The 25,674-nt window shown below is 42.1% G+C and overlaps 1 protein-coding gene across 1 annotated transcript in view; it reads right to left on the bottom strand.

The window, feature by feature from the left end:
- Positions 1 to 11,845: 11,845 nt before the first annotated feature.
- APIP (APAF1 interacting protein) overlaps positions 11,846 to 25,674 on the bottom strand; it is a 53,853-nt gene continuing 40,024 nt past the window's right edge. The window contains exon 6 of the mRNA XM_053258594.1: positions 11,846 to 14,268. Coding sequence (XP_053114569.1) covers positions 14,121 to 14,268 — 148 coding nt within the window. The 3' untranslated portion in view covers positions 11,846 to 14,120. The remainder of the gene's footprint in view (positions 14,269 to 25,674) is intronic.

Below are 25,674 nucleotides of genomic sequence, written 5' to 3'. Positions count from 1 at the left end.
GTGGGGGGGGGAATTTCAGTGCTTGCCCCGGGCGCCATTTTCCCTAGTTACGCCTCTGCTCCTGGCCTTTGCTGAAAAGCTGCTCCGAGCAGGATTTCAGAGTGAAAAGTCAAGCACATTAAATTCTGCAATATCAGAGATTAGCATTGTTCTGCTGATTTCAGTGGGAAGTCAGGCATACTTTTAACACTCTAAGAAGGAAGCTCTTGTTGGTGTCCATAGCAGCTTTCCTGCTGAGCAAATAGCAGCTACAGGGGCAAAGGGGATGCAATTCAGTTTGGTGCTGTGGCAGGGGCAAAGGGCTAAAGACCCCTCCTCCTGCACTTCAGTCCCAGTGTGGATCACCCAGTCATCCCATGGCTGCTGTTGACTAGAATGGGTTCTCAGCCTTGGGTCCTCAGGGGTTGTTGGACTATTCCACTCAAGGGCTGACTTCCATGCTCTAACACTTGTCCAAAAGTACAGAAAGATCCCAGGAAAAGGAAAGCACAGGTGTTCCAAACCCTGAGTCCCCAGATGTTATCTGACTGCCAACTGAGTTAGTCCCCTGCTACCTGAGCAAAGAGGCACCTTTTAAAAGTGGTGATTCTCTTTATTTCGCAGGAGGAGAGCAACTGGCCCTATCCAGCCCCAGCACAGCATCCCTCCAGTGGTGGTTGCTGGTATCTGCCTTATGTTTCTTCTTTAGATTGTGAGCCCTTTTGAGGCAGGGAACCTATTCTGTTTCTATCTGTCTATGTAAACTGCTTTGGGAACTTTTGTTGAAAAGCAGTATATACATATTCATCGTATTCATAACTTCCTTTATCCCCTATCTCATTATCTCTCTGCCAGTCACGGAACAGAGTGTTATCTGCTCTAAAGAATTTAACAGCTGGGGAACAGAAGAGGCCTCTAATCTGTGCTCGTTTAACTGATGATGGTGTATACACTGAAACATTTCATCTTATGTATATCAACTTTATTTTTGTGCAATAAAGGGTCTTTCTGGGGAAAGAGTTGAGGTATTAATATGCGTATTGCATTGCCAACATATAGACAGATATGCAGATAAATAGTTGCTTGGGCCTCACTGATTAGGGAATAATACTTTATAGAGCTAGCAAAAGACTAGAGTCATAGTGAGATGAGATGTTAATATGCCTGCAAACTGTAAGCCCTCCCTGACTCACTCACTGGCTGATATGAAACTTCCAGATCAAACCACCAAAGATAGCAACATGCTGTTTTCGCTAATAAGTTCCAGACTTTGCACAGAAAAATCCATAAACCTGGAAAAATGCTTTAATATCCCAGAAAGTGCAAAAATAAACCCTCTCCCATTGGGCAGCATTGGTCATGAGACCTTATAGAGTTAGGAAGGGATAAGAGTCACAGTGACAGAGGACATTAATAGGCTTGCAAACTGCAAGCCATTTTACTAGTATAATATAAAGCTGCTTTGGCATTACTGACTGGCTGGCTGGCTAACATGAAACTCCCAGACAAAACTACAAGATAGAAACATGCTATTTTTGCAGATAGGTTCCAGACCTTGCTCAGATCACCAAAAGAAAAAGAAAAAAGCCCCCACCCCACCCCCAAAATTAAGTAATCCATTACTTTATTGGAAAATCTGGAAAAACCTTCCCACTGGAAAGCATGGGGAATGAGACTGCACAGAGCTAGGAAAAGACTAGGGCCACAGGAAGACAAGACTTTAATACGTTTGCAAACTGCAAGCCATTTTACGCGCGTGTGCGTGTGTGCGTATGCATTCTCAATCCATAAATGCTTTAAATAATTGTACTGGAAATCCAGCAATTTTGCAAGCACGTATTTAAATGGAATTAATTAATAACTTTTTGATCCCATATGAATAGGCTTCAGCCTGTCAAAGGTGTGGGTCTCATTAACCAGTTGCCTGAATGCTTTACTGGAATGTTTATTGTTTTAAAAGTATATTATCTTCAAAGTGTGCTGACTCCCTTTTCTGAGAACGGCAACAACCTCATTATCTATACAGAAATAATAAGATATGTCATGGAGCAGTCACTCCCTCTTAGTTCTCTCAGTCACACTATCATCAGTGCTGATCGAGACCAGTGTTGAGAAACTAGAATTCACTGATATCTTGGGGCCAACCAGTCTGTATAAAGATGTATTGACCTTCCACACATAAGCCATAATACATTTACTTGAAAATAGGTCTCATTGATTTCACTGACATTTACTTCCAAGTGCCACATGGACCAAACTAGACAAGACAGTGGGAGATCTATGAAGAACCATTTCCTTCATGTCATTTCCTCAGTCCAAATTGTTCCCCTGAAACCCCTCCCACATTGTTTGTCACATGGGGTGAAACATACATGTACCTGCACAGAAGATTGCTTCTTTCAACATTGTTGCACTATTTGGTAGCAGAAAAATAGGCACTAACCTGTCTAAACTGGTTTCTTTAAAAATGAAAATATTGAGATGGGAAGGGGCAGCAAAAGGAGTTACCTTCCTTAATTACTCTTTTAAAGACATTGAAGAGGAGAGGGGCTAAGGCTGAGTGGTGCAACAAGTACTTTGCATGCAGAAGCTCCCTGATTCAATCCCTGGCATCTCCGGGCAAGGTTAAGTCCCTGCCTGAAACCCTGGAGAGATACTGCCAGTCAGGGTCAGAGATATTGGCATAATAGATGGACTTCTATTCCAATTCAGCATAAGGCAGCCTCATATATTTGATTTTCAGACAAAAGACATATAGAAAAGCCAATCTGAAAATCTTTGCTTTAAAAAAATTACACTTGGTATCAGAAAAGGCAATCATATTTCATATTTAGCTCTCCAAACAATTTCAGATTGTATAAACTAAACCTACCTAACCAATCTGAACCATAATTGGAGCATTTGTAGGGACACATAGGGACACCTCAAAAGCATAATTTGTGATGATGTCATCCACCCCAATTCAAGATGGCAGATGTGTGAAAATTTGAGGTGCAAGTGGGCTAACTTGTGAACCGCCTAAATGATTTGAACCAAATTTAATACCGTTGCAGGGATAAATAAGGATACCTCAATGGTGTAGTTTGTGATTATGTCATCCACTCCAAGATGGCAAAGACCTGAATGTTTGAGGCGCAAGTGGACTGACTTGTGAACCACCTAACTGAATTGGACCAAATTAGGTACAGTTGTAGTGACACATAGGGACACCCAACAGTGTAGTTTGTAGGGATGTGCACAAACCACAGTTCGTGCACTGGTTTGAAATGAACCAGTTTGTGGTTCGACAAACCAGGTTGTCCCATTTTGGCTGACCCACAAACTGGTTCAGTGGTTTGAGTGTGGCACTAGGGGAGCAACGAGTGGCACCTTTAGAAGTAAGTAGTGCAGATCCCTATCTATGTTTCCACTGCTCCATGCAGCTTCCCGGTGTGGTGGTACTCCCCCCAGCAACCTGTGTGTGGCACTGGCATGCACATGGCCTCTGCGCATGTGCGGAAGACATTTATGTGGTTAGCAATACCATGCTGACCATGCAAATGGCTTCTGTGCATGCATGGAAGGCCATGTGGAGGTGCTGCACGTGGGCTGCTGGGTGGAGCACTGCTGCAGCAGTAAGCTGCATGGAGTGGCAGAAATGCACATAGGGACCTGTGCTACTCACTTTAAAAGGTGCTGCTTGCCACCCTCCCAGGTGCCCCACTTGAATTGCCGAACCAATTTGTGGGTTGGCCAAATCAGGACGAACCGGTTTGTTGAACCCCAAACCCTTTCTTATTTGATCCAGTACACAAACCATGGTTCATGCGCATCCCTACTTCATGCACATTTCTGATGATGCCACCCACCTCAATTCAAGTTGGTGGGTGCATGAACATTTGTGGTAGAAGCGGGCTAACTTGTGAAGATGGTAATTATCAATTGAAATTATAATGAAAGGAAAGTAGGCAGATTCATTTGTGCATTCCACTCTTTCACCAAAGTTATGATCTAAAAGGTTAAACCACACAAGGACTTCAGATCTTTTTTTAAGCAGATGATATCCACTGAATTCAGCCATCTATTTGTTTAACTTATGGTGGTTCCTTGTTATCTATATTTCTTAAACCAGCTTGTGAGGATATTATGTGGAGAGGGAGCAGGTCAGAATACAGGTAACTTAAGCGAGGGCATTTGAGGACATGGCCTAATATTACATTCCCTTAAGAGCTTTCCAAGAGACAGTGATCTGCTCTTCAGAATTAGGTACATATTCAATATCTACCTGCAATTATTGCAAGTGTTCAGAATAATATTATACTGTCATGTTTTAAAGAGGTACAGTTGGTGTGTATGCTCTGCTCCTGATAAACAGATTATAAAATTGCTGATGAACAGATAATGAAATTGCCTTTCATAAGATTTCTTCAGTCAACCTTAGAGTGGCCCACTGTTAACTTACAAGAGTTTTGACTATCTATCTATCTATCTATCTATCTATCTATCTATCTATCTATCTATCTATCTATCTGTCTATCTATCTATCTAATTTGTACACCGCCCCAAACTTTTGTCTCTGGACAGTTAACAGTAGCATAAAAGAATTTATAAACATTTACAAAAACTTAAAACAATCTAACAATTTAAAAATAAACCAGAGATTGAAATCTAAAATTTTTTAGGAAGCTGAGAAAGCTTGGGTGAAAAGATGGGGTTTCAGGTGTTTTTTGAAAATTGCCAGAGATGGGGAGGATCATATCTCAGCAGGGAGTGCATTCCACAATCTCAGGGTAGTGACCGAGAAGGCCCGTCTCTGTGTAGCCATGAAATGAGTTGGTGGTAACTGGAGACGGACCTCCTCAGATGACCTCAATGGGCGGTGGGGCTCGTAGTGAAGAAGATGCTCTCTTAAATACCCAGGGCCTAAGCTGTTTAGGGCTTTGTAAGTTATAACTAGCACTTTGTATTTTGTCTGGAAACCTAATGACAGCCAGTGTAGCTCCATCAGTAAAGGAGTAATGTGGTCCCTCCGATATGACCCAGAGACCAACCTGGCTGCCTGCATTCTGAACCAACTGAAGTTTCTGGACTACGTACAAAGGCAGCCTCCACATAGAGCGCATTACAGAGGTCAAGTCTGGAGTTTACCAACAGATGTACCACTGTTCTGAGGTCATTGATCTCGAGAAACGGGCGCAGCTGGCGTATCAGCCGAAGCTGATAGAAAGCACTCCTGGCCACCGCCTCAGCCTGAGAAACCAGGGAGAGGTGTGGATCCAGAAGTACTCCCAGACTGTGACCCCATCTAGGACAGGAAGATCAAAATCATCTCTAGAGTTCTGACCCTGGACAATAAGTACCTCTGTCTTATCTGGATTCAGCTTCAGTTTATTCTCCCTCATCCAGCCCATTACTGCTTCCAGGCAGGCATTTAGGGAGCATATGCCAGCTCCTGAAGACGTTGACATGGAGAAGTAGATTTGGGTGTCATCAGTGTACTGGTAACACCCAGCTCCAAATCCCCTGATGATCACTCCCAGCAGTTTCATGTAGATGTTAAAAAGCACTGGAGAAAGTACGGAACCTTAAGGAACACTGTACTTAAGCTCCGATTTCAAAGAGCAATAGTCTCCAATCGACACCATCTGGAATCGGTCCATGAGCGGAACCACTGTAAAACAGTGCCTCCCACCCCCAACACCCTCAGACATTCCAGAAGGATACTATGGTCGATAGTATTGAAAGCCGCTGAGAGATCCAAAAGGACCAACAGAGTCACACTTCCTCTGTCAATTCCCAGTTGGAGATCATCCATCAGGCTGACCAAGGCAGTCTCTACCCCATAGCCTGCCCAAAACCAGTTTGAAATGGGTCTAGATAATCAATTTAGTCATAGGTAGGTCAGTCTGTAGATGTATCAGAGAATCAAGAACTTTCCTAAGGAGATTTTCCTGCAGTTCAACTCCTTTGTTAGTTAACAGGCGTCTGCTTCCCTATATAATTTGTCAATGGACTTGTACACATTTATCTAGTTCCAATGTAAGTGTATACATATAACCCCATACCCAATGTTCTCCTCCATTCTGTCTCCTCTTCAGTTGCACTCCCTTTGACCTTTCATCTCTGCCCTTCCCTCTCCTTTTGGTACCTCAGATTTACTTCCCATGCCTGTTATTCATGTTTGCTGAAACAGCTACACAGGGTGCCCTTCTGTCAGCATGAAGATTTACAATATGCCTGAGCTACTCCATGCCTGATAGAACATCAGCCTTACATAAGCCAGTTAGGTGTGTAAATGCAGCACACCTCTAATTATAAAATAACAAAAGGTGAGGAGTCAATTGCATAGTTACTGAGAAATAACGAGGCCATTCACATGATCCCTGCTGGGGTGGGAAGGGCAGCGGGGTGGGGAGGCAGGGCTTCACCTACCTCCCACCCAGATGATCCTTTGTCAAGTCTTTGGTGCACCACTGCATGCCCAGACAATTTGCGCTGGTCGTTCATGGCCGGGACTTGTTTCCCTGGCCTCCGGAAATCCCTCAATGCACTGTGTGACAAGCGCATTGCATTGTGGGATACACCCGTGAGATGGGTGCTCTAGGCGCTCATCTCTGTGTGCACTTGGGCTGCAAGCAACCTGAGACACACACAATACTCCCACCCTTAACCTTGAGCGCACTCCCACCCTTAACCTCGGGAAGTAAATTGGTGAAAGGTCGGGCTTTGAATTGGGGAATCTGCGCAATCCTGGTGCTACACGCAAGCAGCCTAACCCAGGTTGGGTGGCTCTAGTCTGGGTTAGGCTGCTCATCAGAACAGCCTTAATATGTGTTATCTTTCAGCAACCAGTAGCTCTATTAGGAATGACATTCATTAGAAATTTGGCTATGTGATGTAAGTATGTTGCATCTCTGTAACTGTTCAGATAATGCAGTGAAACATGCATGGTCAGAAAGGGGGACTTTGCAACAGTTTTGAAGGTCAGAGAGGAGGAGCCTAGAAAGGAAGAAAAAGATATTTTCAATATAGCAGGGGGTCAACTCGTCACAATCTTCCATTATTCCTGGTATTCTTCCTATAGATAGTCAAGGAAATGTTAACAATTGGACTTGAGGGAACTAATATCCCAAGTAATGACATAACAAGTATTTAGCACTGAGGCTTCCTGGTCATTGCAAAGGCATTTTTAGAATAAAGCCTAAGTGATAAGGCAGCATCCTTTCAGACATGTCTCTGCAGCAAGTATCCTATTATTCAAGGAAAGGGATTATCCATGCAAATTTTAAGGTGTGTAACTGGTACAAAAGAATGAAGAACCTGCCAAAATAAATGATGGGTGAATTCAGCTGCCATCTTTCATTTCTGATAACTTCCGAGATCATTTCTGAGCACAGACACAAACTTGCCATACACGTAGAAAGCTAAATGTGTATTTCTTAAAGTGCTTTTTCACCGTGCTTCAAAGGAGTGATGCGTTCATTATTTGTGCCACACAAACAAACCATGGAAAGGCATACAAACAGTTTACAAGCTCAGGAACAGTACATATATCACTCTTCCCTGCTGCACAAGATGCCGTGCTGTCTGAAGGTTCTGATCAGAAACATGCTCATGTTGCCGTAGGAGTACTGATGGAAGCATTCCACAGATTATCACATGGAAGATATAATCCCCACAGTGATGGGGAAAATGTCACTTACTGAATTTTCACTGCCAATGTTATAGGAGCCCTGCAAGTGAAAAGCTGTCAATGCTACTGAAGCAAGTATCTGTTGCTCCTCACAACTCTTAGTTGTGAAGCCCTTGATATATTGAGCGACCTCAACTAGGAAGGCAACTATTAAAATATTTTCCTTATCCAGTCCTTCCACCCAGTCTAGGACTTCTGTGGACCAGATAGCTCCTCATCATGGCTAGGGATAGGAAGTGTGGTATAGTAGACAGCTGGTTGGACTTGGGCTAGAATTGCTCCTCTTCCATTAACTCAGGGGTTCTCAAACTTGGGTCCCCTCTCCAGATGTTGTTGGACTTGGCCCAACAACATCTGGGCACCCATGTTTGAGAACCCCTGCATTAACTTATCATGTGACTTTGGGCTAAGGTGGACAGGTGCACATTACCAAAAAAAGAGAGGACGCAGCCAAAGAAGAGGAAACAAATTTGCATGTGCTAACTTTATATTAATATACAAAATTAGACAAATAGAAATAGAACTCACCACTGTCTTCTTGTGCAGAAAGGTTGGGTCTCTTCCTGACCAAACACATGCTCACAAATGCACACATATGAGCTATAAATGCCCTTGGCTGGAAACCTGCTGTGACTACAAGATCAATTTTTTGTTTAAATGGATATACATTGAAATCATTAGGCTCAGCAGCTATCCCTGATATGAACCAATACCAATTTGGATCAAGAAAAGATTGATGGCCACCTTGCTTTGGGCCAGTCACTCAACTAGGGCTGTTGTGAGGATAAAACAGGATAGGCATGTACACTGTTTTGACCTGTTTGGAAGGATTGACATTTAATGAGCCAGCGTGTTGTAGTGGTTAGAGTGCTGGACTAGGACCAGGAAGACCTGAATTCAAATCCCCATCCAGCCATGATACCTGCTGGGTGACTCTGGGCCAGTCACTTCTCTCTCAGCCTAATCTACTTCACAGGGTTGTTGTGAGGAAAAACCTAAGTTTGTAGTACACTACTCTGGGCTCCTTGGAGGAAGAGCAGGATATAAAATGTAAATGTAAATGTAAAAAACAAACAATCCATTGTACCTACTGGCATGTGACATATTAAGCTCCATCAGATCTGCTTTCAACAGATCTGAAAATTGTCTCCCAGTGGTGGCTCAGTGCCTTTCCCCTGCTAACTGAGCAAAGAGGCACCTTTTCAAAGTAGTGATTCTCTTTACTGAGCAGGGGGAGAGCAACTGGCCCTATCCAGCCCCAGCACAGCATCCCTCCAGTGGCTGTTGCTGGTGTCTATCTTGTGTTTCTTTTTTTTAATTGTGAGCCCTTTGGGGATAGGGATCCATCTTTCTTTCTTTCTTTCATTATATTTCTCTATGTAAACCACTTTGGGAACTTTTGTTAAAAAGCGGTATATAAATATTCATCGTTGCTGTCATCATGGTAGTAGCAGCACCTCTTTGCACTTGCGGCAGGAAGTCAGTCAATCAATCAATCAATCAATCAATCAAGTGCTAAACAAATTCCTGCACCCGAGGCAGGAAGCCAAATGCCACCTTGCATGCCCCCTCCTGCCACTATCTCTTTTTTAAAAAACAGGAGGACATCTTGCTACCTACTGGTGTCCCAATAATCTACTGCCTTTGGTGACCACCTCACCTTGTTTCATGGAAGACAGTGCAGTGTAGTGGTCAGAGTGTTGGACTAGGACCTGGGAGACTTGAGTTCCAATCCTGATTCAGCCATGAAACTTCCTGGGTGTTTCTGGGCCAGTCATGTATCTCTCAGCCTAAGCTACCTCACAGGGTTGTTGTGAGGATAAACACAAACATGTACACCGCTCTGGGCTCCTTGGAGGAAGAGCGGGATATAAATGTAAAAATAAATAAATAACATAAAATGGGAGGGCTGCCCCTGCCGTCTCCCACAAGTATCAAAGCATGCTGCCAGGGCCATAGTGAGGGCAGAAAGAGCCCGTGTTCAGTGCATGAACAGAGGTAGCTCCTCTGCTATCCGTGGTGCAGTCTCGTCCCCCTGGGCCTGTTCAGGGCTTCCCTGCTCCCCACAAGCCAGGAGGAACCTGAAGAGTGGGCAGCGGGAGCAGTGTGGCATCGCGCACGAGCTAGTGAGTAGACAGCAGGAGCACTGGCCAGCTGGCTGGGGAGAGGGGGAGGCAAGTGAGGTGGCTTCAGAGGCAGGCTGGCACACGTGTTCTTGGGACATGTCCTCCCACTTGTGGCTCTGACCCTGCATGCTGCTTGGCCCTCCATTTCCCTCCCTATATCATTAGTCACTCTGGCCTTTTCTCAGCCCCTCTCTTTTCTCAGAATAGGAAAGGCGGTGCTAGGAAGGGACGCTCTTTCATATTTACTCCTTGAGAAAAAAGTATTTTCTTGTACAAGCTGCTCCTGGTTTTCTAAGATACGGCGTCGACACAAATCTTTTATTTTTGCCAGTGAGGTTTGTAAAACAGTTCTGTGATTTGAAGTCATATTGAGTCAAAATACAGCTCAGCTGCTGCCTCAGAGCCAGTGATTACATTTTTAAATGGGTTCACATGGATTTATGTGAAGTAATTAATTACTAATGTACTTACTCTTGAGTTTCTCTTTATTATACTCCCACACTGGCACTCCTCTATTTACAGACAGACAGAGTAAAGCACACCTAACCATATTGTGAAATTTTATTGTTTTATTTTTTTGGCTAGATTTCCCCTAGGTGTAGACTGGACTTTTTATTTTTGTAGCGTGACAGGCATATCAAAAGTTATTGTAACCTAGTAGCTAATCCATGTAATAGAGCATTGCCCTAAGATAATATTGCACAGAAATTCTGGAATTTGGAGATAAGTAACACCCCAAAGGGACTGAATTTTATTAAGTGACTTAAACGCATTCCATTGTGAATCAAAGGTATAGTAATCTTTTGAGGTGTTTTTGGGGATAATGACTTAACTAGGAAGAGTGTGAACCTGCTGCTGCTGCAGAACAGAATTCTGGGCAATTTAAGACTGAGCTACTGAGTAATTAAAAATGCTGTCAGAGATATAAGCAACCTTTCAGGTTTTCCCTAGCTCTTCCCGGAGCATCATTATGCAAATCCTTAACAGGAAATTACACCCATAGTTACACGTGTTCTTGAAAGCTACCAGATTTGTGTCTGTAAATCCCCAACCTGATGTTGATGTCTAAAAAGCATTGTTAATATAAATAGATGTTTTAGATCTCTGGCCAGCAACTAATGTTATTGAGAAGGGATGGAAAATGGAATTTCTCATGATAGCTAATCCACAACCATTGACCCATTGCCATAGCTAGCTACCACTCTCTTCACACAGCCCTTTTCCTCTGGAATGGCAACTGATATTCTTTAGAGGGCTAGGTTTGGCCCTCAGGTCTCCATTTACTGGGGCCCTATGCTTAATTCTAAGTTACAGCCTAGTCTTCTGGATTCTCCATGCCAGAACTGATAAAGTGCTGAAAGTGGGGCGCTCCAGCGGACTCTCTTGCTTGATTTATTCATTTCCTTTCCTTTCATTTTTATACCACCCAAAACGCAAGTTCTAGAGCGCTTTCCCCCACATGGCCAGAACTATTGGCTTGCACTATTGATGGAATGCAAGGGCTTGCTACTCTCTCTACAGCATGCTTCTCGCATCTTCTCGTTCTTTTCTCCTCCCCATTGCATCACTGCCTTAGGGTCATATGCTAGCAAACCTCTGCAACACTCAAGCAGATCAGAAGCTCAAGGGATATATTGGCACCATTCTGTGCTTGTGTTCATGCAATACATTTCATCGCTACAGTCATTTTTGTTGACGTGCTGGCTATATCCAATGAATATTTATATACCGCTTTTCAACCAAAGTTCCCAAAGTAATTAAGTTCCCAAATTAATAAATAAATTACATGGCTCCCTGTCCCCAAAGGACTCACAATCTAAAAAAGAAACATAAGATAAACACCTGCAACAGCCACTGGAGGGATGCTGTGCTGGGGATGAATAGGGCCAGTTGCCCTCCCCTTGCTAAATAAAGAGAATCACCACTTTTAAAAGGTGCCTCTTTGCTCAGTTAGCAGGGTCATATAAGACTTAAGAGACTATAACTAGTCATATGAGACTATAAGACTTAAGTCCCATTGATTTCAGTGGGACATTGGGACAGTTCAAATGATAAATTTAAAAGTGTATTTAGTATATCTGTGTTTTTTTAATACCAACTTATTTATTTATTTATTTATTTATTTATTTATTTGATTTATATACCGCCCTTCCAAAATGGCTCAGGGCGGTTTACAATTAAAACAAACCACTAAAACAATAAAAAGCTAAAACAAATTAAAAACAATATAACAATGATCAACAATTTAAAAACACTTTAAAACAGCAATTAAACAATTCCAGTAATTAAAAGCCCCAAAATCGGGTTAGAATTTAAAAACCCTGGAAAGCCAGGCCAAACAAATACATTTTAAGGGCTTTCCTGAAGGCTAATAGAGAATTCAAATTGCGGATTTCCTCAGGGAGCGCATTCCACAGCCCCGGAGCAGCTATAGAGAAGGCCCGCCTCCGAGTCGCCACCAGACGAGCTGGTGGTAACTGGAGACGAAACTCCTCAGATGACCTTAATGTGCGGTGGGGATCACGCAGAAGAAGGCGCTCTCTAAGGTAACTCGGGCCTAAGCCATTCAGGGCTTTAAAGGTAATCACCAGCACTTTGTATTTTGCCCGGAAACATATCGGCAGCCAGTGCAATTGTTTCAAAACAGGCGTAATATGGTCTCTCCGGGTTACCCCAGCGACCAATCTGGCTGCCGCATTCTGAACTAATTGAAGTTTCCGAACTATATACAAAGGCAGCCCCACGTAGAGCGCATTGCAATAGTCAAGCCGGGAGGTTACCAGCTGGTGCACCACTGTTTTGAGGTCATCCTCCTCAAGGAATGGACGCAGTGGTCGAATCAGCCGAAGCTGATAGAAAGCACTCCTGGCCATGGCCTCCACCTGAGATACCAGGGTGAGGCCTGGGTCCAGGAGTACTCCCAAGCTGCGCACCGGCTCCTTCTGGGGGAGTGTAACCCCATCCAGAACAGGGAGATCTAACTCACTCCTCAGATTCTGAGCCCCCACAATGAGCACCTCCGTCTTGCTTGGATTCAGCTTCAATTTGTTCTCCCTCACCCAGCCCATTACTGCCTGTAGGCAGGCATTTAAAGAGTGAGTGCCATTTCCTGAAGACGAAAAGGAGAAGCAGATTTGGGTGTCATCAGCATACTGATAACACCCAGCACCAAATCTCCTGATGACCTCACCCAGCGGTTTCACATAGATATTAAAAAGCATTGGTGACAGAATGGAGCCCTGAGGGACTCCATATAACAGCTCCTGCTTTGAGGAGCGACTGCCACCAAGCTCCACCATCTGGGATCTACCCGAGACATAGGAATGGAACCACTGCAAAGCAGTGCCCCCTATTCCCAACTCCTCCAGGCGACCCAGAAGGATACCATGGTCGATGGTATCGAACGCCGCCGAGAGATCCAAGAGGACCAACAGAGTCACACTCCCTCTGTCGATTCCCTGGTAAAGGTCATCCATCAGGCCGACCAAGGCTGTCTCAACCCCATAGCCCGTTCTAAAGCCAGTTTGAAATGGGTCTAGATAATCAGTTTCCTCGAAAACTGCCTTGAGCTGGTTAGCCACCACCCTCTCGATTACCTTGCCCAGCCAGGGGAGATTGGAGATTGGCCTATAACTATCCATCGCTGAGGAATCCAGGGTAGGCTTCTTAAGAATAGGTCTAACTATTGCCTCCTTCAAACAAGGAGGAAACTTGGAAAACAACAACTTGGAAAATAGATGCAGATGAACAGACCAATGTGGGTAGAGTGTAACTTCCAATCATGTGTTTATAACAGGTCTGCTCAATTTAGGCTCCCCCAGCTGTTTTTGGACTACAACTTCCATAATCCCCAGCCACAGTGGCCAATAGCCAGATATTATGGGAGTTGTAGGCCAACTTCTGCAGTAGGGCCAAAGTTGAGAAGCCATGGTTTAGAACCTTCTTTTCACAAATGCAGGCCTATCATTCCCCTCTGTCTATGGTTCCCAGGCTTCCTTTGTTGTATTTACTATACAGGGCTTCAAGCGGCACCTTCTCATAGATATAATTACATAAAATGATAGTCATGCAGAGTGATCAGCTGTTGAGATGCAATTGTTTTCCAAGGCAGAACTGAGAGCTTTTGCTCCTTTGTCTTCTATAGAGACATGTTTACCTGCCTGCTAGCTTGAAGTACGCAAATTAAATCGGCATGTTTGGAGATCTCAGGGAGGTGTACCCCTGGTATATATATTAGTAAAAAGGCTTGCAGTTTGCAAGCATCTTTCTTCCAAATATCAACCTCTTATCTTTTTCTGTGTTTCTTGCCTTTCCTATTTCTACAATTTCATTGTCCATGTTTTTCAATGGGAGAGTTTGGTAGTGTTTTCTCTCATGTTCTGGGCAAGTAACACATCTTTCTTTCTTTCTTTCTTTCTTTCTTTCTTTCTTTCTTTCTTTCTTTCTTTCTTTCTTTCTTTCTTCCTTTCGATAGTCTGGATGAGAACCCACCTGCAAAAATGACACAGGTGGTTTTGTGTGTGTGTTGGTCTGGTCTGGGAGTTTCATAACAGTGAGTGAGTGAGGCCCAAGCAGCTTTAGATAGATAGATCTAAGTATCTTTAGACAGGTAGGTAGGTAGATAGACAGACAGCAATACAGTGAGCTCTAAACTGGGAAAAGCCCTTTTATAGGAAAGGATTCTCACAGTTTCCCAGCCCACACCGAGAGAGGAGAGCTGATCTATAGAGAGAAGAGCTGGTCTTGCGGTAGCAAGCATGACTTGTCCCCTTAGCTAAGCAGGGTCTGCCCAAGTTGTGTATGAATGGGAGACTAGAAATGTGAGCACTGTAAGATATTCCCCTTAGGGAATGGAGCTGTTCTGGGAAGAGCAGAAGGCTCCAAGTTCCCTCCCTGGCATCTCCAAGATAGGGTTGAGAGAGATTCCTGCCTGCAACCTTGGAGAAGCCACTACCAGTCTGTAGACAATACTGAGCTAGATGGACCTATAGTCTAACTCAGAATATGGCAGCTTCCTATGTTCCTATTTCTGCTGAAGACTGAAAAGACACAGTTTTGCAGTTGTATGTGGGGTGCTGGAAGGTGGGGAAGAGACATGAGATGATCCCATACCTGCCCACATGTCCCTATTTTCCCCATACACCTGAATGGGAAAATAGGGACTTGGCAGGTATGTGACCCCTATGCCTTAAGGCAGGGATCCTCAACATTGGGCCCCCATATGTTATTGGACTTCAACTCCCATAATCCTCAACCAAAGGCCACTGGGGCTTGGGATTATGGGAGTTGAAGTCCACTAAGATCTGGGGGCCCAGCGTTGAGGATCCCTGCCTCAAGGGACATGCCTGGTGATCTGACTCACCCCATCCCACCTTGGGCTCTGTCCTTCACCCCCAACCTGTCTGGGACCTTCCTGGGCAAAATGCTCTGTCAGATCCCAGCAGGAAGAAATGTGAGGGGATGGAAGTGACTGAAGAGGCTGTAAGTGGGGCTCTGGAAGGCGGAGGAATGAAGACAAGGGACCAGGGGTCATCCTTAAGGCTTGGTGGGTAAAACTGCCCATTTTTTCTTGCAGCAAAAAATTAATAAATAAACAAATTCTTGTTTGAAACTGAAACACATAGGTGCACACACACCATTTTTCACATTTATTTTATACCAGAAAGTGGGTGAAAATTGTAAACAGCATGCTGCCTGTCTTGTAAGAAGCACAATTCCACCTATGACAGTTAGTGTGGCAGAGATTAAAAGGACTCTCTCACAACTCTCCACCTCAGGCAGGGAGGGGGGGAAATGGTGACAAAAGTAAGTCCTGCCAACATAATTGGATGATCCCATTTTGGGCTCTGTCCTGTTTACAATTCAAACTCAATGGCTAAGGGGGTGGGGGAAACACCACATTGCAATTCAGATGACTATCTAATCACACGATAGTGACTACCCAACATTCTAAATCCTACATTACTTCTAGTGTTTAAATCCAGGGTATAGAATGTATGGTTTTCTATTCGGATTATCATTTGCACATGGGTAGAGGAATCTGTTCATGCATTGAAAGTATCATCTGAATTGGCCCTTAGTCATGGCCAGCTTAGCCCGGATGCTGTCCACTGTTAATATTTTCAATGCAGTAGGGCACAAGATTAATTTCAAGGGGACTTAAGTTAATCATAACTAATTTGTGTCATTTATTTAAATGGTGCATAGTCATGACTAACTAGATGCTCCCTGTGCTGTTTATTGAATTAAAACTAGTGCTTAGCTACAACCAAGATCAAGGAGATTATTTGGCATTACTGTGTAATAAATGTGCAGTAAATGTACATACTAATTTGTATGTAGTTTTACATACAAATGGGCAGTTTTACCCACCAAGCCTTAAGGATGACCCCTGGTCCCTTGTCTTCATTCCTCCACCTTCCAGAGCCCCACTTACAGCCTCTTCAGTCACTTCCATCCCCTCACATTTCTTTAGTTAGTTCAAAATGCAGCAGCTAGATTGGTCTCCAGGGTATCTCAGAGGTACCATATTATGCCTGTTTTAAAGGAATTGTATTGGCTACCAATAGGTTTCTGGGCAAAATACAAAGTGCTGGTAATTACCAATGAAGCCCTAAATGGCGTAGGACCGGGTTACAGGGCTCTGTGGTCACCAGAAATGACACCAACTCGACAGCACACTTTACCTTTACCTGACAGAGCGCCTTCATCTTTCTGCATGATCCCCACTGCACATTAAGATCATAGAGAGAGATCCATCTCCATACACCGCCAGGTCGCCTGGCAGTGAATCGGGAGAGGGCCTTCTCATAGTCGCTCCTCAGCTGTGGAATGTGCTCCCTATAGACATTCTTGGTTCAATATCTTTACCAGCCTTTAAGAAAGCCCTTCAGACACATTTTATAGCCAGGCTTTTAATAACATCTGAATGTTTTAAATTTTTTAATTGCTGTTTTAACAGTTTGTTTTATTTTGTTTTTATTGTGTTTATTTTTGTGAACCACCTAGAGCCTTTGAAGTTAGGTGGTATATAAATTTAATTTAAAAATAAAAAATAAAATAATAATAATAATAATAAATGTGGTAGACTCCATGTAAACAGCATGCATACTTATTTAAATATACTTATGCTGGACAAAGCCAATATTTTTCAAGATTACAAGGCAGTTCCTAAGAGGAAAGTCTTGTCTGCTTACTACATATGTCTGAAAGATAATGCATCAGTTTGGAAGAAGTCATTTTGGAAAATTCAAGAAAAAGAAGAGTTGGTAAAATAAGAATTTGCACAGCTATGCTAACTGCACAACCAGGCCTCAGTAATAACAGGACATGAATAAATTGGAAGAATTAGAGCCACTTTATTGATTAAATTTACAAATAACCTACAAGGAGGAACATATTACACAGAGTGTGGGTACCTCCCATGAAAGAAGCCACCTAACGGCACAGCGGGGAAGCAACCTGCCTATTGAGCAGAAGACTGTTGGTTTGAATCCCCGCTGATGTGTTTCCCAGAATATGGGAAACTCCTATATCGGGCAGCAGTGATATAGGAAGGTGCTCAAAGGCATCATCTCATACTGCATGAGAGAAGGCAATGGTAAACCACTCCTGTATTCTACCCAGAAAACCACATGGCTCTGTGGTCGCTAGGAGTCAACACCAACTCGGTGGCACAACCTTTCCTTTTAACCTCCCATGAGGGTCAGCCTCATAAGGACTATCCAGAACAGGGTATTGATTCAGCCCGGCTCCAGGTTTGGACATCACTACAACTGCGAGGTTTATCCCTGCTGAGAGGAGGCCAGCCTGCCCCACCCAACCCAGGCCTCTAAACACTGTGGTGAGCCCAGCCAGCCTCCAAGTCGGGGCAGATCCCAGCCCAAGGACTGCAAAACCTGCAAAGGAAGTTCCTCAGCTCCCCAATTGCCTTCAATTGGTCCTCCAGTCAAACACCAATACAAGACAACCTACCCGAACCCGCACTCTTCCACAAAGTGACCCAAACATCCTAGACAGTGAAACCCTACCAAGAGAATCAGTGAGAAGTAGGCGAAAAGAGGCCACCCCCAAAACCAATCGAGTGTGACTCAACAAATTTCTACTTGGCCCCCAAAAGGTGACTGGATAACCCTCACTGAAATGGGATGGGCAAGCAGGTGCCTCGCCCCAGAGCAACTGAGAATGAGCAAAAGGAGCCAGCCGCTTATGCAGCTGCTCCTTCACTCCAATTGGCTGGCCACCATCACGTGTTGGGGGGGGGACAAAATGGCAGCCACCATGCCTATCGATGGGGCTGGGCACACAACACGCCCCCCCTCTACCGCAAAGTACAGCAGTGGGGAGCAGTTTTCTGCTGTTCTTCAAATGCAGTAATAATCCAGAGATGATTTGAGGATGTGTTGCCTGATCTCACTTTTTGTGATAGAGTATTAACTCTGTAGAACTCTTGCTATTGAGATCCACGTCCTGTATTTCCTGTGAATGTGAGGGAAGATTACCCTAAAGGCCTGCACATAATTTGAAGTTTTTGAAGGGGAGTGCATGGATCACTGAAATCCTGTACTGGCTTGTAATGAAAACTTGGTACATACACATATACACGATACATCCCTTCTACATAACTTTGTACAAGGCCAAATGTGTATTTTAGATTAATGGTTATACAAGTTAAGCCTAGATATTTTTATTTATTTATTTAACATATTTTATACCGCCCAAAACTTATGTCCCTTTTCAAATTTGATTGACTCAGTACTGTTTGCAAACTGTTATTTTAAAAAGTGGCGCTGGGATAAAATGGCCTGCTTTAAAGGCAGGTTTGGGTGACATGACATTTAGGGATATTTTAATGTCATTTTGCATACTGATTTCAAAAACCATGGTTCCCAACCAAAATTGTGAATTTTTGACCCCATAATTAGGCAAAAATGATAGTATTATGGTCTTATTTGTAAATGTTTAAGTCAGGCTAATATGATTTGTATTCTAATTTTAACACCTATGAGCATTCAAACATGATACAACTTTGGGCTACCACATAGTACTTCTGCATGTTTGAATTAGTTCCTTATGTATCCACTCCTGTGAGCTGATGTCCAACAATGTGGAAGTAGATTTTCACTGGCAACCATGTCACAGGTGTATTATAGGAATTGGGGATTAGCCAATTCACAGTAATTATTTTGGCAGATACATGAGTTTTAGTGAACTGGCTTAGCACCTTTCAGCAATGCATATTATATCATTCTAGGTCCCTTTTCCATAAATGTAATTAGACTATAAGGTGGATCACACATGAAAGTGCTAGTTATTTTCACTATGTGATTGCATATGTATGAACCACATTTGAACCAACACTATAAATCACCATGAGTCTGCTGTGGCAGCACTTGTCCAAAGTACCCTTTGGATAAGTGCTAGCATGCGCACAGCATCTGCACATGCGTGGGCGCCATCTGTGTTCTAGCACCATGTGCGGGTACTTGGGACAATTGCCATCGCAGCAGGAAGCTGCATGCAGCAGCAGAGAACAGGTAAGGAGCTGCTCTCCTTTTTTAAAAAGATCCCTTTCTTCCCACGCCCACCCCCATTTCCCTGTGGTGCCAAACCGCTTCCAAACTGGTTCAGCACCAAACCTGTGCACAAACCATACACATCCCTAATCAACAGTGACTGTCACAGAGCAATTCTTTAGTTAGGAACATAGGAAGCTGCCATATACCAAGTCGGACCATTGGTCCATCTAGCTCAGTATTGTCTACACAGACTACAGTTGTGGTGCTCTGCAATATTTCACCACGGCTAGTAGAAGGAGAACTCTCTCAAGGACATACAGGAACTAAGTTAGTGAAATCCATAACTGATTGTGAAGAGCTCCAAAAGGATCTCTCCAAACTGGGTGAGTGGGTGACAAAGTAGCAAATGCGGTTCAGTGTTGGCAAGTGTAAAGTGATGCACACTGGGATGAAAAACCCCAACTTCAAGTATATGCTGATGGAATCTGAGCTGTCGGTGACTGACCAGGAGAGGGATCTTGGGGGTCGTGGTGGACAGCTCGTTGAAAGTGTCGACTCACTGGAAGAAGACGGGAATGGTATCCTTTCGTTGGAGACTGAATGAACACTTGCTGAAAAAAGCGGAAATTGTGGAAAAAGCCAAAAGGAAGCTAAAGGATTATTTCGAATTGAACTTAAATCAAGGAATGGGCAATAAAACATTTTGGGATGCAGGAAAAGAGGTTATGAGAGGCTTTTTTATACAACAGAATGCATACCTTAAAAAACAAAGAGGATTGAAAAAAGAGGGATTACTGATGGAGATTTCAAAAAAGAAAGGGAACTCCTATGGACTAAGGACAAGCAGAAAACTATTCAAGCCATTAAAATGCTTGAGCAACAGCTTTCTATGTTGCTATTAAATGAAATTGAACGGAATTTAAAATATGTGAAGCAAAAGACATTTGAATTTGCAAACAAACCAGGCAAGCTATTGACCTGGAAAATTAGAAGTAAGAAAAAGAATAAGCACATAACCAAGATATCAACAAAAAATGGGCTTTCCTACGATGAAAGGGAAATAAAAAATGAATTCTTCAGATATTACTCTGAATTATATAAAGGAAACAAAGTAGAAGATACAAAAATCGATAAGTTTCTGAAGACACAAAATATTCCACAGCTTTCCAAGGATCATATAGAAATTATGAACACACCGATATCAACAATGGAAATAACGGAATTAATAAGTCAAACCAAAGCAAATAAAGCACCAGGGCTTGATGGATTACCAGCTTCATACTACAAGTCGTTTAAAGATCAATTATTACAGCCTTTGCAATGGACGATGAATGATATTTTGCAAAAAGGAAATATGCCGGAGTCTTGGAAGTATGCAATAATCCGAAAACTGGATCAAGATTCAACTCAAGTTAAGAATTACAGGCCAATCTCACTGTTAAATAATGATTATAAACTTTTTGCTGCCATTTTGGCAAGGAGAATGAAGGTTGTACTAAGAGCTTTCATTCATGAAGATCAAGCAGGCTTTTTGCCAAAAAGACAATTAAGAGACAATGTGAGAACAGTCCTGAATGTATTGGAGTATTACGAAAAACACAATGATAAACAGATAGCTATGATCTGTCTGAATGCAGAGGAAGCATTTGACAATGTCTCCTGGAAGTTTATGTGGAGGCTACTGGATGTAATGGGAGTTGGTAATAATTTTATTAGGGCCATTAAGACAATATATTTGGAACAATATGCTAAAATTATTATAAATGGGGAATTATCAGATAACTGTAAAATACAAAAAGTAATCAGACAAGGTTGTCCACTTCCCCCATTACTTTTCATATTAGTTCTGGAAGTGCTTTGTAGAAATATTAGAGAAGATGAACAAATACAAGGCCTGGAAGTAGGGAAACAGGAGTATAAACTTAGAGCCTTTGTGGATGATGTGGTGTTTTTTCTAGAAAATCCATTAGAGAAGATCGGAAGGCTCTTGGGAAAAATAGAACAATTTGGCCAATTGGCTGCATTTTATATAAATGAAACAAAGGTGTTGACAAAAAATATGGACCAGAAATCCAATGATAGACTTTATGAAATAAGCGAATTGAAAGTGGAGAAGAAAATTAAATACTTGGGTGTCTGGTTGACAAATAAAAATTCTTTGTTGTTTTCAAATAATTGTATCAAAATATGGAATACAGTAAAAATTGATTTGCAAAGATGGACTAGAATGAACTTCTATTTAATGGGAAAAATTTCAGTTGTGAAGATGAATGTTCTACCTAAAATGTTGTTTCTTTTCCAGACTATTCCTATAATTAATACGTTAACCTGTTTCAAGCAATGGCAAAAGGACATAACCAAATTTGTTTGTCAAGGGAAAAGGCCAAGAATTAAATTCAAAAATTTAACTGATGCTAAAGAAAGAGAGGGTCTTACCCTGCCGGATTTAAGGTTGTATTTTGATGCTGCTTATTTGACGTGGTTAAAAGAATGGATAACATTAATAAGAAATCCCAGAATACTTGATCTGGAAGGATTTGATAGGAGGTTTGGATGGCATTCATATCTGTGGTACGATAAAAGTAAAGTGCATAAAGACTTTCTTAATCACTATGTAAGAAGGAGTCTAATGGGAGTGTGGGTAAAATACAAAAAATGCCTGGAATCTAAAACTCCATTATGGGTATCCCTGATTGAAGCTTTGGCACATAAAGAGATAAATACGCAATCTGAATGGGGTACCTATAGGAACTTGTTATGTTTTCAAGAGAGGGGCTGTAAATTAAAAAACCTAATTGAAGTACAAAATTTGGTTAGTAACTGGTTTCAGTATCATCAGCGAAACAAAACTTAAAAGAAGGATCTTAAAGTTGGATTTGAGGATCAAATGTCAAGATTCGAGAAGGAATTGTGTGAAAATGATGAAAAATTAGTCTCTAAGATGTATAAGTTGTTGCTTTTGGAGGAGACAAGAGATGAAGTGGTTAAAACGACTATGATAAAATGGGCTCAAGATGTGGGTCATAATATAGATATGGCAGCTTGGGAAAAAGTATGGAAAACTGATTTAAAGTTCACTGCATGTTATACTTTAAAATAAAATTATTATAAGATGATGTACAGGTGGTATTTGTCACCGAAAAAAATAGCATTAATGTATAAAAATGTTCCAAACAAATGCTGGAAATGTGGACAATATGAAGGAAGCTTTTTTCATATGTGGTGGTCATGCAGGAAGGCTAAGGCCTTTTGGGATATAATATATAATGAGTTGAAGAAAAATTTTTAAATGACATTTCCTAAGAGGCCAGAATCCTTCCTGCTGGGAATAACGCAAGGAGAGTTCTCCAGAAGAAACTTAACATGTTTTATGTATGCAACCACGGCGGCTAGAATAGTATATGCGCAGAAATGGAAAGATAATAAAATGTCCTCAAAAGAAGATTGGTTGATAAAAATTTTGGAATACGCTGAGATGGCAAAACTTACAGCACTCATAAGGGAAGAAAACTTGGAATGTTTCAAAGAAGATTGGGAGCCATTCTTATTTTACTTAAAGAACTATTTTTCCAATATGGACTTTTCAGCAGGGTTTGAAATTTAGTAACAACAGCAGGTTGGGTAGGGTAAAATGGAGTCTGCAATATAGCAATGGTAGATTTGTATAGCCAATATGAACCATGCAGATTGGTAAGCGGGAAGTCAACATTTACTTAATTAAATGTAATTGGATTGTTAAGATATTGTAAAAACCAATAAAATTTTAAAATGCAAGAAAGTGTCGACTCAATGTGCGGCAGCTGTAAAAAAGACCAATTCCATACTAGGGATCATTAGGAAGGGGACTGAAAATAAAACTGCTAATATTATAATGCCCTTATACAAAACTATGGTGTGGCCACACCCGGAGTACTGTGTACAATTCTGATCACCACATCTAAAAAAGGACATTGTAGAACTGGAAAAGGTGCAGAAGAGGGCAACCAAGATGATCAAGGGCCTAGAGCACCTTTCTTATGAGGCTAGGCTACGACACCTGGGCTATTTAGTTTAGAAAAAAGATGACTGCAGGGAGACATGATAGAGGTCTATAAAATCACACATGGTGTAGAGAAAGTGGAGAGAGAGAAATTCTTCTCCCTCTCCCATAACACTAGAACCAGGGGTCACCCCATGAAATTGATTGCCAGGAAATCTAGGACCAGCAAACGGAAGTACTTTTTCACACTACACATAATAATAAGAGGAGAGGTCTATTGACGGCTACTAGTCGGAGGGCTGTAGGCCACCTCCAGCCTCAGGGGCAGGGTGCCTCTGGGTACCAGTTGCAGGGGAGTAACAGCAGGAAAGAGGGCATGCCCTCAACTCCTGCCTGTGGCTTCCAGCAGCATCTGGTGGGCCACTGTGCAAAACAGGATGCTGGACTAGATGGGCCTTCGGCCTGATCCAGTAGGGCTGTTCTTAAGTTTTTAAAATACTTTTAAAAATTTGTGTGTGTGTGTATTATGCACTGTAGTGACAGTCAGGCTTGAGGGAGGACTTCTCCAAATAAGGAACAAAGCCCAGGATAATCAAATCCCTGTGGCCTAATCTATAGTGAGGGGCAGGGTTTACTAGACAACAGGCTACAGAGCAGTAGGGGAGGGGTGTGTTAGAGTTCAGTTCTTCCCTGGAGGCCTATGAAGGAGGTCTGATCAGCAACTACTGTAGGAAAAAGGGAGACTAACAGCCTTGGACTGGGAATCAACTGGGAGTTCCCTATCTTGAAGGAAGTAGGACTTAGTTTAGCTAGACTCATCAAGGAATTTATTTTTGTTTAAGTGCTTGGATCTGACTGCATGGTTCTTGTAGTTCCTGTGGAAGGGTTTTACCTGAAGGGAAGCAATAATTGTTGATGCCTCTATAGGTTTCTTTATAATCCAATTATTAATACATCCTTGTTGTTGTTGTTTTTATAGAGCATCACTCCTTATTGGGTCCTGCCCTAGTCACATGCTCTTGAAGGTATAAAACTGTTCAAGCCTTTATGTAGGGAGAAGTTTTCCACTTAACTCTCCCAGAATATTCCCTTGGAAGGGTGAATCTACTCATATTAAAAAGTGGATGATGGGAACCTACCTAGGACACCTCACAGCTAGAGCAGGGATTTTGTATCCCACCCACTCCTTTGATTGCTACATATGTGTATATTATATATGGATTGTATACATAATTTAACATTAAGGATTTTATCTGCCTGTATGAAAAACCTAAAGAATTGCAACTGTAACTCAGTACGACTTATTAAGATCTTGCTATCAAGCTAACTTTGATGTAACAAAGTCACATTTTCCATATCAATAGGAAATATGAAAATTATACATATAGGTTCAAGGCAAGTTATTATGTAGCACAATGATTAGTTAAGGCATATTTTATCTTGTTGGTAAAATTGCTGGGATGCTAGTTAAGGAATTAATTTGTATGATGATGAAACATCCATGTAATATTTGATGTGATGAGCTCAAAACAGGTAGGGCAGCTTTTGAATAAAACATTTGCTAGTAATCACAAACCAAATTATTAAAAACCATGAAGTAGGCAAAAATACTTTTGGTGTATGGGGGAAATGGCTTGCCTAACAAGGGTTATGAGATATGCAGCCTAATTGGGATATGTGAATCCATTCGGGTACAAATCGATTTGTACCCAAATCTAGCTGATTCTGGTGATTTGGAGACAGAATGAATCACCCCTGTTATCCATTGGCTAGATTTGGGTCCAAATCAAATCATGCCAGATTCGATTTGAATTGATTCGAGATTTGGATTCCTTCCAGATTCAATTTTTTTTTAAAGGTAGGCTCTAGCCCTTGTTGAAGTGGAGTTATGGAGCAAAATGTGTGGTCACTATTTTTCAAGTGTTTGGATTCTTTGGACTATAATAACTTTCCCACAATGAATTCCTATGAGGATTCATTACACACCTTCATTTCTTCTATTCATTTTGACTGTTTTTGGACAGTGCCAACTGTCAGTTAGTTGCCCCTACAATTGGATAATTAGTCACAGTAGGCTTACCATTTCCTTCCAAATATCTTGGAGATTGGAGCCAACACATGCCTTAGATTAACCAAACTAGCTGCTTGCAAAGTCAGAGTGTTAAATAAGGGCCAATAACTGTAGATTTATTAATTTGTACATTCTTGTTCCATCTTTTGGAGCTGATTAGAACCAAAGCAGGTAAATCATATCAGAAATTTAAAGACAGATAAACATAGGAATATAGGAAGCTGCTATGTACCGAGTCAGATCATTGGTCCAGGTGGGAGGTGGTCTGTGGAACGTTCTCCCTCCTTCTGGCCTTCCTTCCTTCAAAAAGACCCTGTCCAGCCATTCTT

Source organism: Hemicordylus capensis, chromosome 1 (genome assembly GCF_027244095.1).
Source record: "Hemicordylus capensis ecotype Gifberg chromosome 1, rHemCap1.1.pri, whole genome shotgun sequence".
In the NCBI taxonomy this organism is placed as follows: Eukaryota; Metazoa; Chordata; class Lepidosauria; order Squamata; family Cordylidae; genus Hemicordylus; species Hemicordylus capensis.
The sequence above is the reverse complement of the archived record's forward strand: the minus strand, read 5'-3'. Positions and strand labels throughout refer to the sequence as shown.